The sequence below is a fragment of the Achroia grisella genome, unplaced genomic scaffold (genome assembly GCF_030625045.1).
Source record: "Achroia grisella isolate CSIRO2021 unplaced genomic scaffold, CSIRO_AGI_Agris_v1 utg719, whole genome shotgun sequence".
Taxonomy (NCBI): Eukaryota; Metazoa; Arthropoda; class Insecta; order Lepidoptera; family Pyralidae; genus Achroia; species Achroia grisella.
The window spans coordinates 967,747-984,950 of NW_026713002.1; the positions used below are offsets into that span (position 1 = coordinate 967,747).

General features: G+C 32.9%; 1 protein-coding gene across 7 annotated transcripts in view; it reads left to right on the forward strand.

Annotated features, from left to right (window-relative positions):
* The window catches only part of LOC131850255 (zinc finger protein 260-like), a 63,761-nt gene that overhangs the window by 41,867 nt on the left and 4,690 nt on the right, over positions 1-17,204 (forward strand). Inside the window, exon 5 of one of the 7 annotated variants that reach the window (XM_059200437.1) lies at positions 15,545-17,098. The exons of 1 other annotated variant lie outside the window; for it this stretch is intronic. In XM_059200437.1, the coding sequence (XP_059056420.1) occupies positions 15,545-16,674 (1,130 nt within the window). In that variant the 3' untranslated portion in view covers positions 16,675-17,098. Of the gene's footprint in view, positions 1-3,313; positions 4,603-5,230; positions 6,526-8,153; positions 9,449-10,467; positions 11,816-12,538; positions 13,735-15,544; positions 17,099-17,204 lie in introns of those variants that run through there. 5 more of the 7 variants (XM_059200434.1, XM_059200436.1, XM_059200432.1 and 2 more) reach the window with 5 other exon arrangements.

The window sequence follows — 17,204 nt, forward strand, 5'->3', positions numbered from 1 at the left end:
TCACACAGTTAACTATATATATAATATAATAGATCATAACGCGCAGAGGAACACTCAATCTTAATCATTTGGCCATATAAATAATAATTGTGATCGTCTAGTATCGTGGACCCGTTGTGTATGTGTAGTAACTATACATTCTTTTATTGGTATATGATGGAGTAATAACGGCGAGATAAATACATATCTCGATAATACAAATTATGATATAGAGTATATGTATAATAATTATAAAGTATATAATTGAATCATTGAATCATTATGATTTTAAAATCATAATGATTCAAATTAAATAAGGTGGGATATGCAAGGTAGGGTTGCAATATACACCATTTGAAGGTGAGATGAGATTAGTAACATGTAATATTACATGTTACTAATCATATGGAATTGTCTTAAATTAATAATCTTCACCAATAGCATTACTAGATTAAACTTGTCTGATTATCCAATTATAATGAGTCAAAGTAATTACGTCACAGTTTTATAGTTATAGTAATACAGTACAAGTAAACAGTTTTCTAACTGAGGCAGTGCTAGAACAAAACAAAATAGATCATATTTAATAAGCTAATAACGATTCCAATGGAGTAAGTAACGTTAAATCAAATAGACCCTCAATATCCACGCAAAAGTTACTACTTACAGAGTGCTTTGATTTTGATATTTATGGTTTATTCAATAAGAATGGAATCAACATAATTAAATAATTCTTCAGAAATATGTGTCTGATTGAATTAACAACGGCAATTAAATAATGCCTAATTTATAAGTATAATTAGTAAATCACAGGATCTTACCACGTTTTATTTTTGTTGAGTTGCTGATATTTCATGATCATGGCGGTAAATGAAACACTGCCGAAATATCGGCAATGTTACAACCAAATTATACTTATAAATAATGACCGCGTCAAACTTAAAACGGTAGGCATTATGACAATTTGTTTGTTAATTCCTCTTTTTAGTTTATATAATGTTTGTACATCATATAGAGACAAATATACAAATATATCCCTATATATAAATACGATAGATACCCAGATAAAGATATCCCAAATAGATATAATGTGCATGAAGTTTTTATAAATAAAAATAAAATAAATAAAAATATAATAACAAGTTATCGTTAGTATTTGAAAGTTGTACAAGTTGTACTTGTTGACAAAGTTGCATTTATCATTATATATATATATATAAAGTTTCATCAGAATCCGTTCAGTAGTTTTTGCGTGAAAGAGTAACACATAGATCGATACTCACAAACTTCCGCATTTATAATATTAGTAAGATAAGAACTGATTACTAAGAGTACCCGATTTGAAGAATTGTTAACAAAGAATTATTATTTAAATCGTTCCTTTGTGACTGCAACGTATCTTAATACCATTAGAACGTTTAATTCTATTGAAACAGACACCACGACTGTTATTCCAGTCTTTTTTAAATTGATGTAAAGGTATTGCTGCACTCGCTTGCGTTAACGGTTTACGCTGGCGGGGCACCAGTGGAGGATGATAAGATGAGGATGAAGTCAGTTTTGAATGAACATAGAGGTTCATATACATAATTGTATTTGAGTAATAAATTCTGTCATTGTTAAAAAAATATATTGTTAGATTAAAAGTTACGTTTAACATCATGTTCGTATTTTATTAAAAATATCCATTAAAATCTAGATCATTTTCACTCGGAATATCTCCCAATTCAACAGGTTATGGGCTAATAAGTCAGGTCAGTTAGCCCATCGTGGCAAATTCATTAGGAATTTATCGTGACGGTTTCCAGCGGGAACTGGTGGTAAAACATGACAAGAAGAATGAGCAAGAAACTTGTGTTTTGCTCTTTTAAATAATCGTTGTAAGTTCACATTTTTAAGTCAAAATGTGTGAATACAAACTACTAACTAACATTAATTTATTAGGGTCAGATGAACACCTAGATAATATGTAAATAGATGATTTATACATTATTAGCTTTTGCCCGCGGCTTCGTTAGAGTTAATTTATCCCCTTAGGGGTGGAATTTATAAAATCCTTTCTTAGGGGATGCCTACGTCATAGTATCCTTATGCATGCAAGGTCTCAGCCCGATCGGTTTAATATTGACAAAGTTTCATACAAACTTTCATCCCCTATTTTAGCCACTTGAGGGTAGAATTAATCAAAATACTTTCTTAGCAGATGACTACGTCATAACATCTACCTGCATGGCAAACTTCATGCCGATCCGTCCAGTGGTTTGGGCTGTGCGTTGATATTTCACTACAGTCACCTTTGAGTTATACATATGTAGATTAATAAAGTTAATCTGATCTAAATAGTAATAATAATTTTATGGTAACTTACCGACTCTACTGCGACGCATGTATCATTACATAGTATAAAAAAAAGTCGCTGTCCTATGGATGCTTAAATCTTTAAAACTACGCAACGGAATTTGAAAGTGATTCAAGAGAAAGGTTTATATGTATAATACATGTACACTCGTGTGAAGCTGGGGCGAGTAAGTAGTTATACGTATAAACCTTCCTTTTGAATCACTCTCTCTATTGCGAAAACTGCATTAAAATCCCTTGCGTATTTTAAAAGATATACGGGAATAGACAGCGGAGGCGACTTTGTTTTATCTATACATATTTAATAAAATTGGAGTGTCTGTTTGTAATATTGATATAACTGTTTTTTACTACAAGTATATGAATATAAATACGGTACATACACCAAAATAACATTTTTTATTAAATTTGTTTGTCTGTTTGTTTGTTCCGGCTAATCTCTGAAATGGCTGGACCGATTTTGATGGGACTTTTTATTGGCAGGGAGCTGATGTAGTAAGGAGTAACTTAGGCTACTATTATTTTAGAAAAATAAAGTAAATTCCACGCGGATGAAGTCGCGGGTATAGCTAGTACTTAGTAGTAGTTAAAGATATTTAACTGTTGACTTTCTTTGGACAATTTAGTGACGGTAGTTGAAAAAAACTGCTGCCACTTACTGACATTGACATCTCTGTACTCCTGACAGCTCGTGATTGAGGCTAATAGAAACCTTTAGTCACTATAAAATTATATGTACGTGTATCCGTTTAACTATATTAATAATGTGTACTAAACATGGAAGTTTAAACAAAATTCTATATACATCACAAAAACAAGTCTTGGGATTAAAATGACAGATAGTTCGAAGACCCAGTTTAAAGAATAATATCTTTTGGTTCGACATTATCCAGGATTGATATAAAATAATATGAAAATATAAACACATTATTGCAAGTCATTAAAGAATTCAGTTAACATTCCCGTTTTTTTATAGGTGACCAACATCAAGGATTCATTAAGAACGAATTCCTACAAGTGGTAAAGACAGTAACTAGAGAAGGAAATCAAGATTGCACTCATATAATTGATAAACAAAATGCTATTGATGGCGAAAATAAAAAAGAAACGAGATCATCATTAATTGTAAAACGAAATAAAGTTGTTAATAAAGCAAAGACAGAAAAGGTTCGGAGAAGAGACAAAATTAATGATAGCGGCAAAAACATAAAAAAAGAACATATTACTAATGTAAGAGCGATTCTAGAGAACTCTAATGCAACTATTATTAGGCATCGTGGTGGAATCGGGTACGCCTGCGGTTATTGTACCGAACAGTATCCTGATGCCGCTGAATTGAAGAGACACTCCTTGGAAACGCATAAGAATGTCCGTCTATGTTCATTTGTAAATAACATGCCAATGAGTAAATGCATTATTAAATTGGACATCACGTCTCTTTGCTGCAAACTATGCAACAGTAACATGAATTCTTTGAACGAATTGATGACACATTTGCAAAATATACACGAAATTAAAGTATTTACAGATATCAATAATCATATACTACCATTTAAATTCGATACGAATGTACTCACATGCGCTGTTTGCGCAAACGGTTCAGCGTTCAATAAATTCAAATCACTGCTTGAGCATATGACGGTGCATTACAGAAATTACGTTTGCTTAGAGTGTGATGCGGGCTTTATTAATTCACAACAATGGTGGAAACACAAAGATGTACATGAGTCCGGAAATTTCACTTGTGGGATATGTTCAAAAATCTTCACTAACAGCAATAAAATGAAGACTCATTTGCGAGCTGTACATGTTGTTAAGTCACAGCTCGTGTATAAATGTGGTTATTGTAATAAAAGTTTTCAGTTTTTCCATACGAAGGAGAAGCATATACGAGAAGTACACGGAGTTAATATTGCACGAATTAAGTGTCAAGCTTGCGATAGATCGTTCCTATCTCGTTCCAATTACACAGCGCATATGAAATTGAATCATTTAATGCTACGGCCCCACGAATGTTTGCAGTGCGACAAGAAATTTGCATATTCTGCAGCATTGAAAGAGCATGAGATTAGAGTACATTTGGGTTTGAGGCTGTACAAATGTGATGAATGTCTGAAGACGTTTAAAACGAAGAAAATATTGAAGCAACATATACGTATCCATAACGATGATCGCAGGTTCAAATGCGATACTTGTGGTCAAGCGTTTATAGCGAGGATTAGTTTGCGGGGACATATGAAATCAATACACGGGGAAATACTTTAACATATTAAATTAGTTATATAAATTAAACTGCTTTTATTCATAACGGTAATTTTCTTATAACATAGTCTTTCGTGATACTTTGTACCTGTGTATGTACCTCATGCAGTCTGTAGAAATAATACTGATAAACCAAAGAGAAGTGATCAGCTATATAATGCTGATACATTAGTTTCAAATCTTATATTAAAAAGATTGGAATTTAAAGCTTTTCTATCATATATGAATCCTTTGACAGTGGCAGATAAAATAGGTATAGACTCTAAAGCAGAATTTACAGATGCAAGCTGTTTAAAAAAAGAAATAATTTTATTACTGATCACAAGAAGTGTTGTCATTTATTTAAATAATTCATTATTACGGAAATAAAAATAATTGACGACTAATAAATAATTTGGTTGATAGTTAAGCTTGCAAAAGCTTGGTAGGTTTAGGTTTCAGGTATCAGCTATCTGGAATTATGTAGTAAATTTTCTAACTACACTTTTTGAGTTAAATTAAAGAATCATCTGTAAATAATGTGCGTGTTTTAACAAAAGGACTCCATAGCATTTAATATAAGAAATGAATGTCGTAGATACTTTTTGCAAGTTATTTAGAAAATCAGTTAACTCTGTCGTTTTGTTCATAGGTAATCACCCTCAAACATTCAAGATCAAGGTTGAGGTGGAAGAAGTAAACTCAAATCAAGATATAACAGATATTAGTACATTTAAAGAAGATTCGACAACTGTAGTTGATAATACACGTGTTAATGATGAAAAATGTATACATAAAATGGCTGGAACATCTTCAACAGTAAAAAGAAATAAAAAGGAGAATATAAGAAAGCGAACAAAATACGTAGATGATGCCGCCACTAAACAAAAATATTTTAACAATATAAAAGCTATACTTGAGAATTCTAACGCAACTGTTATTAGGCATCGTGGCGGAATTGGATATGCCTGTGGCTATTGTACCAAGCAGTATCCTGATGCTGCTGATTTAAAGAAACACTCACTAGAAGCACATGACGATGTGCATCTATGTTATTTTGCTAAAACCAATCGACTATCGATAAGTAAATGTGTCATTAAATTAGACATCACGTCTCTATGTTGCAAATTATGTAATACTAGTATTAAAACACTGGAATGCCTTATGGAACATTTCAGTAAAACACACGATGTGAAAATATTCACGGATATCAACAATCATATAATACCATTCAAATTCGAAACGAAATTTCTTTCATGCGCCATTTGTGAGAACGGTGTAGCATTCCATAAGTTTAAGTCTCTCTTGGAACATATGACAGTACATTACAGGAATTACGTCTGCGAAGAATGTGATGCAGGCTTCATTAATCATATACAGCTGAGAAATCACAAAGCTATCCATGAGTCTGGGAACTATACTTGTGAAACATGTGCAAAAGTCTTTAATAATGGTAATAAATTTAAGGCTCACGTGCGAGCAGTTCATGTTAGGAAACAACAGGCTTTAAGCAAATGCGGCTATTGTAAGGAATCTTTTCTCTACTTCCACACGAAGGAAAAACATTTGCAAGAAGTACACGGTGTTAATATAGTTAGAATTAAGTGTCAGGCATGCGACAGATCGTTCTTGTCTCGGTCGAATTACACGAAGCATATGAAATTGAACCATCTTATGGTTCGACCGCATTCGTGCGGTCAATGCGACAAATCGTTTGCTTATTTGGCAGCTCTAAAAGAACACGAGGGGAGAGTGCATTTGGGATTGAGAATGCACAAGTGCGATGAGTGCATCAAGACGTTTTCAACGAAAAAATCTTTGCAGCAACATGTTCGTATACATAATAACGATCGTAGATTCAAATGCAGTCTTTGTGGGCAGGCGTTCATAGCGAAAATTAGCTGGCGAGGACACATGAGATCCAAGCATGGAATGATGATTTAATGTAAGGATATAATTACGATAATATATATTATTCCATTACGATTATAGTTTTCTTACAAAATTAACATCCTTGATGAATACCTTACTATAACCTTTATGAAGTATATTTAATTTTATTTATTTATTTACGGCCGTGGTGGGTATAGCGATCGTTTTTATTCTAAATTTGAGCGCGTTTGATCGCATTCTCACTTAATCTTAAGTGATGATGCGGTCTAAGCTGTTACACGCAAGTCAAATAGTGCCTATTCACTCTTGACTTAATAAAAGACCCAATATTGAGGTAGGAAACACAGACGCCGGGAGAGAGTTCTAGGTTTAGCAAACCTCGTTACTTCCGATGGTCATGAATTCTATTCCTCGCACGGTACCAACATTTGTATTCATGAGCAAGATTGTTTGTATCAGTCTGGATGTTTTCTATACATATTATGTGTGTATTTAATAAAAATGTATCCATGTCTAAGTACATAGAGCTTATATTATTTGTTCTAGAGTTATGATACCATTGTAGTAATCTTTGTCTAAAATATGTCTTAATTTTTGACGCTTAGTGGTTATATATTTGATTCTCTACTTATTTTTATCTTCAGAGATACAAATACATTAACTCAATATTGAACTCTACTATATATTTATCATTAAAATGTTACTGGAGAAAATCCTCGTGTAGTCTGCCAATGTTACTCATTCATTTCTTTCAGATTGTATTCTTTTTGATTAATTTAGTTTCCTTTCGATTAATCGATATTTAGGGAGAAATATCGATGATAAATTATCATCGATTATATAGGACATTGACATAATCAATAATAGTAGTGCTACTAATAGTAATGCCAAAAAATTATTTAAAAGTAGGCGTCGCAAGAAAATACCTATCTAAGTAAATAGTACCAAGAATTAGTCGCCTAAAAACACTAGACCACTAATAGGCTAAAAGGAAACATCAATACTTAATGGATTTCTTTTATTTTATTTAATTCCGCTACAATTAGCATGTGCGAGACCACAAATATTCAGTGTGGAAACTTGACTACCATTACAACCTTCTCTAATGGTGAAAAAATTATTGAATCTACACCATTTGCGACACGTGTTTCGCCTCTGGACAAGGCATGCAGTGAATCGAGTTCCAGTAACTGTTCGGCCACCAAAAGGCGTCGCGATTAAATATTTCTGGTCTCACACATGTTAATTGTAGCGGAATTAAACAAAATATTATAAATACATTAAGTAGTGAAATGGATTTCTGCAAAATATTACCTAATTCGATATTTATCATTATAAATACAATTAATTATTATATTGTTTGAGTTAAACTACAAATTTGTCTCCATAAGTCTTACCTATTTCAGCCGTCAAACAGCTTGTTTTGGTATCTGTCTTTTCATAGAAAGGTGAAAAACATTACAGTACCTTATCTTGGTATAACACCTTAGTTCTTTGGAATAGCAACTCATGTATGGTATTACGGCAGTTACCTACCTATGATAACGTGGTGTCCGTTTTCCTGTTTATATATATATACATAGGCGACGGTTATCACTTACCATCAGGTGGACCATTAGATTGCTGGCCATTCCAATTACATAAAGAAAAAATGATAAATAATTTGGAAATTTTCTTTGTAGGTAGTCGACACCAAAGTCTCGCAACACGGCAAGTTAATGAAGTACAAACAAGAGTGATGCTAGTAAAAGACAAGGAAACCCATAAAGAATTAAAAGAAACTAAAGATGATATAGCTACAATATCATCAGAACTTAGAAAACACTATATTAATATTAAAGAAATCCTTAAACATTCTAACGCAACCCCTATAAGATATCGCATCGGTGTAGGATATAGTTGTTGTTACTGCAATGATCAATATCAAGATCCAGCACATTTAAAAGAACATACCTCTAAAATACATCATGACGTATCCAAAGCATGTTTCATGCAAAGAAACAGACTTTTCGAATATTTCGTCAGATTAGACATTACTAAACTAATTTGTAAGATTTGTGGCAGCAGTATTGATACTTTAGAAAATCTAATGATGCATCTAAAGTCTAAACATCAAGTAAATATATATACAGATATTAAAAACCGTATACTGCCGTTCAAATTTGAGTCAGAGACTCTTCAATGCTGTATGTGTTTAAATGTATTTAATAAATTTAAAACATTGCTGGAACATATGAATATGCATTACAAAAATTTTCTGTGTCGTATTTGTGACGCTGGCTTTGTAAATAAGAGGCAATTGTCCATACATCGAATATCACATAAAATAGGCACGTTTCGATGTGGATACTGTGACAAAGTTTTTGATAATCTAACTAAGAGACGAAGCCACGAAAATAGAGTGCATATTTATAAAAATTTACTGCACAAGTGTGGTTATTGTAACCTAAAATTTACAGTGGGTAAACAGAAAAATGAACATATAGAAGCCGTGCACGGTGTCAAGACGTCGTATAATTGTCAAGCTTGCGAGAGAACATTCAATTGCACTAAGCGATTGTATTCACATATAAAAAGGGATCATCTAATGGAGAGACTTTTTAAATGCACAGAATGCACTAAAGAATTCTTCTCAGCGGGTCAACTGAAGAATCATATGTTACGTCACAACGGGAAGAAAGAATACCAATGTGATATTTGTCTGAAGTCGTATGGAAGGAAGTACACATTGACAGAGCATATGCGGATACATGCTAATGATCGTAGATTCAAATGTGAGTGTTGTGGCCAGACATTTGTTCAGAAGTGTAGTTGGAAGGGCCATATGCGGACTATACATGGGAAAATTGTGTAGGGTTAAGGGATGTGTCCTTATACACGTCATATACGGCGAAAATTTAAAATTAAAAAAAAAGAAAATTAAAAATCAGCGATGTAAGCCAGTGTTATGTTGAGTTGTGGTCCACATTGACTCTATTTTGTAAAGTGTGTAAATTGTTGTTTATATTATTTTATGTCATTATTATATAAATACGAATCAATAAATTCTATTCTATAAAATGCATTGTATAATTAAAAAATATAATACATTCGTTTTTTTAATAACCTCTTAAATATAACAAAACGCAACAAATAAAATTTTTTTTCGAATATATATATAGATTCATTATTCACTAATAACAAACATAGCATACATGAGGTACAAAACAAATAAATTGTAGAATTAAAAGAAATAAAGGTGACTTTATGTGTCTCAAAGGTGAAGAGGTAACCAACTCATTGGTTGTTTGCCCTTTCATTTTCACTATTAGGTATCACTTTGAGGACGTCCATTTGATTAATAAAAGGATTAATATTATTTTGTTTAGTCCCGCTAAATTTATTGTGTATGAGACTACAGGTCTGCGGAGGCCTGATCACTACTAGAAACTTTACGACCTTCCTTATTGGTGATCAATTTGAGACTATTATTTTATCTCCCACATTACGGCAAATGTTTCGCCGAGGCATTATCAAGCCATTAATAGAATTCGCATAGCTTTGAAGCCTAGCTTTAATTGTTTAATTCTGGACGCAGAATATCAATTAATTAGTTTGCTTTAATTCAGATATCTCCTCCTAACGCTTACGCATTTAAGTATGATTAAAAAGACTTCACGGTGCTTTGTTTTAAATCAAAATAAATTTATTCGGGTCTAATAAAGACTCTTATGATATTTCAAATCTACAATGAGTTTGGAGTGCTTTCGAAGTGATAAGAAATACAACACTTTTACTTTTCTAATAAGCTTATACATTATTACAAAAACACTGATAATTTTTTATTTAAATTAGGGAGTATACCACCGGCAAATGCTATTATATTATAGTCAAAAGGAAATAATTTAATCAGTAGTCGTAACCCGAACTTAAAAACAATTAGAAACCAGAATATGAAAATGATTAATAAAATATACTTTTTACTACTATTGTTTTATATATTGTTTTTCTTTGTAGGTATTGGGAATAGCATACTGACAGTGGGAGCTGATCAAAACCACACTGTAGATCTAAAACACGGACGTGATGTATTAATTAAAAATTTACGCAAGAACGAAGAAAATCTTAAGAATATCCTGCTAAACTCTAACGCGAATCCAATAAGTGGTAAAACCAACGACGGTTACGGTTGTGCTTTCTGTACAAAGATGTTTTTAAATCCTGCAACTCTTAAAACACATTTTCTTGAAGAACATAGGAACGACAAACATATTTTACAAATGACGCGCTTAGCGCAGTACATCTTTCAAAAATATGTTAAAATCGATATAACTCTTCTAGCTTGTGCTCTATGTGAAAAGAAGATGGAGACACTGGATGATATGATGATGCATTTTAATGCCGAACACGATATAAAAATGCATACCGATATTCATAATTTAATTTTGCCATTCAAGATCGAATCCAATGAGCTTCGCTGCGGCGTTTGCTTAACGAAATCACCAAATCTTAGCCGGTTAAAGATACATATGTCTTCGCATTTTGGCAATTATCTCTGCCAGAAATGTGGCATGGGATTTGTCACTGTTCGTTCCTTAAAAAGCCATGTAGTTAGAGTGCACGAAAACAGATGTTATAAGTGTGATAAATGTGACAAGACTTTTAGTAATACATTGAAAAGATATGACCATCTGAGAAGGGTGCACCGCAGCGTCGAAAATATGATTAAGTGTCAGTATTGTTCCCAAACTTTTGTAGATTATTATAATAGAGATAGTCATTTAATAAAAGAACATGGGAAGGCTGCTGTTGTTTTGAAATGTCAGGCATGCGAGCGCACATTTCACAACCAGAAGCATCTAAATGCACATATAAAGAATGTTCATCTTATGGAGAGAAATCATAAATGTCCAGAATGCGATAAGAGATTTTTCCTAAAGAATTGTTTACAGAATCATATGCTGAAGCATACAGGATTGGTGCAGTTTGAATGTGATATATGCCATAAGGCGTACAAAAGGAAGTTTACCCTGCGGGAACATATGAGGATACACGCAAATGATAGGAGATTTGTTTGTAAACTTTGTAGTCAGGCGTTTATTCAGAAATGCAGTTGGAAAAGTCATATGCGATCGAAGCATGGCGAAACGGTGTGATCTTGTAGGTGAATGATTCCTTTTGTTTATTACTTTGTGAAGAATCGCCACTGTTTTACACGGGTGTAATTACTTTAGAGAACTTTATTTTTTACTCGATGCTGATCATAATAAAAACCATTTAGTAGCAAGCTAAGCTAATATATATATGCTAAAGTTAGATCATTGTATATCAATAAAATATCATTGTTATAGTAAACTTTTTTATAGCCTTAAAGCTATATAACTGTGAACATTGGAAATAAACGATATTTTGTCTTCACAATAAGCCTTATTAATTACTTCCAAGTCTGTTGGTTAAAGCGGATCATATCTAACAGGAATCATTTTTCAATGATCAAACTGAGCCAAAGTTCGTCATAAGATTAATGTTTGATATTTAGAAAATATTTGTCTATTTTTTGTACAAATATACCAAACAAGAATATTAAATTTATTATTAAGTACCAGTAGAGATACCTGGGGTATTATTAGGAATTTAATTAATTTGCTTAATTTGCACTGAGAATTCATCCTTGTTATTTGGACTAACTAAAGTCGTGTAATCATAGTCAATTTGTAAAATGTTAGGAAAAACTATTATTTACGTATAAATAACTTTATTATTTTGATTATGAAATATACATTGACTTACTAGTATAGTATGTAAGACTGCTCAGCCTTTTCACTTACTTCTACTTTATTCTCAGGAATCCTAGTTGAAGTAACTGTAATAATAATAAAATTAATGTATAAAACGTAATGAAATACATATTATACATTAATTTTATTATTATCTTTTATTATTATTCATAATTCATAAAGAGCCACGCTCCCGCCGGTAGAATTTCACAATCTTCCATCATCATCTATAAATGTTGATACGACACTACTCCAATCATTATTATCTATTTCAAAATAAATATATACATTAATAACGTTTCTTTTTGTAGGTATTGCAACTGGAACTAGCATATTGACAAATGGAGCCGATCGAAATGTCAGTGTAGATCCCAAGGTTATCTCAAAACGTCGCATCTACTCAGACTTCTATAAGAACAAACAAAATATCCTGAACGTTCTACTGAATTCCAACGCCAACCCAATAAGATCGAAAGATAGCTATGGATACGGCTGCGGGTTCTGTCTAAAGAAGTTTCCAGAACCCAAAACTTTGAAAATGCACTATCATGAAGAGCACAACGATGATAAACTGATTAAGCATACATCACATACATTCTTTGAATCTGTAGTTAAACTGGATATAACATTCCTTAAGTGTACTTTATGTGATACAGATTTAAAGAAACTGGATGAACTAATAACGCATCTGAATGTTGAACATAAGATTACTATGTACACAGACGTAAACAGTACTATCGTTCCGTTTAAATTTGATTCGGATGAGCTCCGTTGTGCTTTATGCGAAATATCCTACTCTTCCTTCAAGCGAATGCAGGAGCACATGAACTCTCATTTTGGATATTACGTTTGCGAGGTTTGCGGAGCCGGATTTGTAACAAAACGTCTATTGAAGAAGCATGAGAAGAGGCATGAAAACGGTGAATACAAATGTGAGCAGTGTATCAAAATTTTCACATCTAAACTTAAAAGGCAAGAGCATTTGAAAAGAGCGCATCTTGGGTTAGACAAGAGGAATATATGTCAGTATTGTCCGGAGCGGTTTGTTGATTATTGGAAGAAGGTCCATCATATGGTGAAGGTGCATGGTCAGTCTCCCGTAGTTATAAAGTGCAAAGCATGTGATCGAACCTTTGATAATCAGAGATCTCTAAGCCGCCATACAAGAAAAGATCACCTTTTGGAGCGAAAGCACCCGTGCCAAGAATGTCATATGACGTTTTTTAGCAAAAGTGGCCTGCAAAAGCATATGGCGAAACATACCGGTTTGAGGCAGTTTAAATGTGAAGTATGCCATAAGGCGTATGGAAGGAAGAATACTCTGAGACAGCATATGCGGATTCATGCTAATGACAGGCGATTTGCTTGTACATATTGTGGTCAGGCGTTTGTTCAGAAATGTAGCTGGAAAAGTCATATGTTGTCGAAGCATGGTGAAGACGTCTCAAATAGTGGATTAGTATAGGCTAAAACTTCTGGAAGCTCTTGAAAAATGTATTTATGAATTTCTTGTTATATAGAAATAAACGCTATGTATGTTATCATATGATTGCTTTTATTTGTATCAAGAAGTACTAGAAATCTTAAAAGACATTTGAGATATTAGAATATTTTGTTGCTTTCTATCAAATTAAGATTTTGGTTCAAAAGAAAAGGCTAATGTACTTCCACTATATTGTAAATGCGAAAGTGTGTCTACATATTACTATAACCTCTTCACGACTAAACAGCTAAATGGATTTTATTGAAATTTCCAAATAAATAAGCCTAAACATAGCTATAAAAAGTAACTGACGAAGTCGCTTGCAGTCAAACGCTAGCTGACTAAAGGCTGACTTATAACTTGAAAGATATAGTCATCTTTCACGAGGAAGTAAGAGGCTGTCTTTAATCTCAAAAAATAATTTAGAAAGGCAAGAAATGGGGTTTAATGAACCGGGAAAATCAATGTATATCATATAGCTATTAAGGTATATATGCCTTATTTATATATTTTCTTTTAAATAATATTTAACTCTACAGAAAAAGTACAGATAAAAGTGTCTTCAAAAGAAACTAATAATCCGCCCTTTTCATTTCATTAAGCTAAATATATTTAATTACATATGTTACTTTGGGCAACTTAATATTATTTATATAATAATATTAACACATATTATATATACCTTTAGGATTAACAAATACAGAAAATAATAAAATATTAATACTGTTTTTGTGGTCACCACACTTACTATGACAATCTGTCACAGTAGCTCCGGCAAACTGCTCTCTTCGGTCAGTAGTCTTCCTTCATGAAGGTGGACAGCATGTTAATGCGGACCTGGGCCATAAACGCTTTGAAGTTCGCGTTACGATTCGATTTCCATACAGATTGTATCACGTTCAGGTTTAGGTTACTCTTGAACTGGATATAGTCGACGATGTCCTATTCCTTAGTGGCGTAGTGTAGGCGGGGACAATACCGTAAATATACATATAACATAATAATAAATATATTATTATTATGTTATATGTATATTTAGATAAAAACAAAACAAAAAAAAACATATAAGATAAACTGCGGGAAGCCACAATACATATATTCGCGGAGCAAAAAAAGCGTGGTTAAAGAAAAAGAATGAAAAAAGGGCATGGACCTTCAATCTATGAAAATAAGGGCGTAACTTATTAAAAAAATTAAGGAGATTAACAGTACATTTTTTGTGTGTTGATGATGGAATGGTACACACCATTAACGCTATACGTTCTCAGAATAGAGTATGGTAGGATGAGCATGACATTGTAAAAATTATTCAGAATTAACCACTAAAGTTTCCAAGAGGTACAGGGACTACATGGAGGTCGTACTGATTAAGTGTATTGATTGCAACGTGATAATACTTATTACAAACAATCCTCTTTTAAAGCAAAGCTTATATTACTGTATATCTATCAGTTGTTTAGTACAAATATTACTATGAGTATTAAACAACAAATAGATATACTTAAATACATTTTTACCAATCATTCGGAACGCAGAACTCTCAAGTTTATTAAAACTGCTATACCACCGAAGTCTTGAGACCGCTCACAACTAATGTAAGACCTAGATATTTTTTGTATATATATAAACCATCCACACCAATAGAAACAATCATACTGACGAATAGAAATGTCGTACAACTTAGAGACTTTTATATATAGTAACGTAATATGTGTTTAAGCATTATATCAGTCTAAAATAATGTACATTTCAAACAGCGTAGAATTTCTGGAATCGATGCAGTGGTTACAGTAATGTAGAAAATATTGTACAATAATACAATTTCTTTTTATAGGTATTGCAAGCGGTACTAAGGTATCAAGGACTGAAGCCAACTGCGATCTCTCTCTCAGGCGTATTCCACAAGGAGGCAACGCTAGCCAATATTTTAAGATAAAACAAAACCTTAAAAACATTCTCATTAACTCCAATGCTAACCCTATAAGAAGCAAAGACGGCAACGGATACAGCTGCGGATTCTGTCCCAAGAAGTTTCCAGAAACCAAAAATCTGAAGACGCATTTTGACGAAGAACACAACAATAATAGACTGATCAAACATCTAACGCCAAAATTCTTCAGGACAGTTGTTAAATTGGACATAACTCTTCTAAATTGCTCACTATGTAAAAAGGAATTAGACGACCTGAACGATTTAATGGCACATTTAAATCTCGAACATGATGTAAAGATTTATACTGACATAAAGAACCCAATACTACCATTTAGATTCGATTCGGAAGAACTTTGCTGCGCTATTTGCAAAATTACTCACACCTCGTTCAAGCGAATGCAGGAACATATGAGCAGGCATTTCCAGAATTACATGTGCGAAGTGTGTGGAACAGGTTTTGTTATAGAAAGACTATTGAAACATCATATGAGGACGCACGAGAATGGGGAATATAAATGTGCACAGTGTGACAAAACGTTCACGAACAACGTTTATATGCAGCGGCATTTGAAGATAACGCACCTCGGTTACGACAAGAGGAACATATGTCAATATTGTCCGGAAAGATTTGTCGATTATTGTAAGAAGTTAAGTCATATGGTCAAAGTGCACGGCCAACAGCCTGTGGTTTTAAAGTGTAAGGGATGCGATCGCACATTTGAAAACCAGAGATCATTATCTCGACACACAAAGAAGGATCATCTGTTGGAGCGGAAACATGAATGTCAAGAGTGTCATATGAGATTTTTTACTAATAGTAGCTTAAAAAAGCATATGACGAAGCATTCCGGGTTAAGGCAGTTTAAGTGTGAAGTATGCCATAAAGCGTATGGTAGGAAGAATACTTTGAGAGAACATATGCGGATACATAATAATGACAGACGATTTGCATGTACGTTCTGCGGTCAGGCGTTTGTTCAGAAATGCAGCTGGAAAAGTCATATGTGGTCGAAGCACGAACAAAAAGTTTAATATTCGATTTATAGATCTTTGTATGATTATTAAATATCGTCAATATATACTTGGCTATTTTTTTATGGGTCATAATGGAATAGTGCATCGTTCTGTACTTCGTATATGTTAGCACAAGAAGGGAACCAGTAGAGGCACTAGTGGAAAATTGTAGGATGACCATTATGTCAGGTCATTTAGCAGAGCGAAGCCTTCTCACCAATAATTAACGATAACAATGTTCACATTTTCTCTTTTGTACCGTTACATTTTTTATCTTTCAGTAAATTTGATAGATAGATACTTTATTTGTAACACACAGTAAAGAAAAAGGCATAAACAATATATAATAATAAAGGACACCATGTATCGTTACAATAAGGCGGCCTTAATGCTGAAAGCAATCTTTTTAAAGCAACCTTAGGGAAACGTATTGAAAAATGAACAGGTAGATAATATGTATAAAGAAGAAAAGTAAAAAATAACAAATATATATTGATGAAGGAAAATAATAATAAGTAGAATATGAATTTAAAATTTATATAAACAAT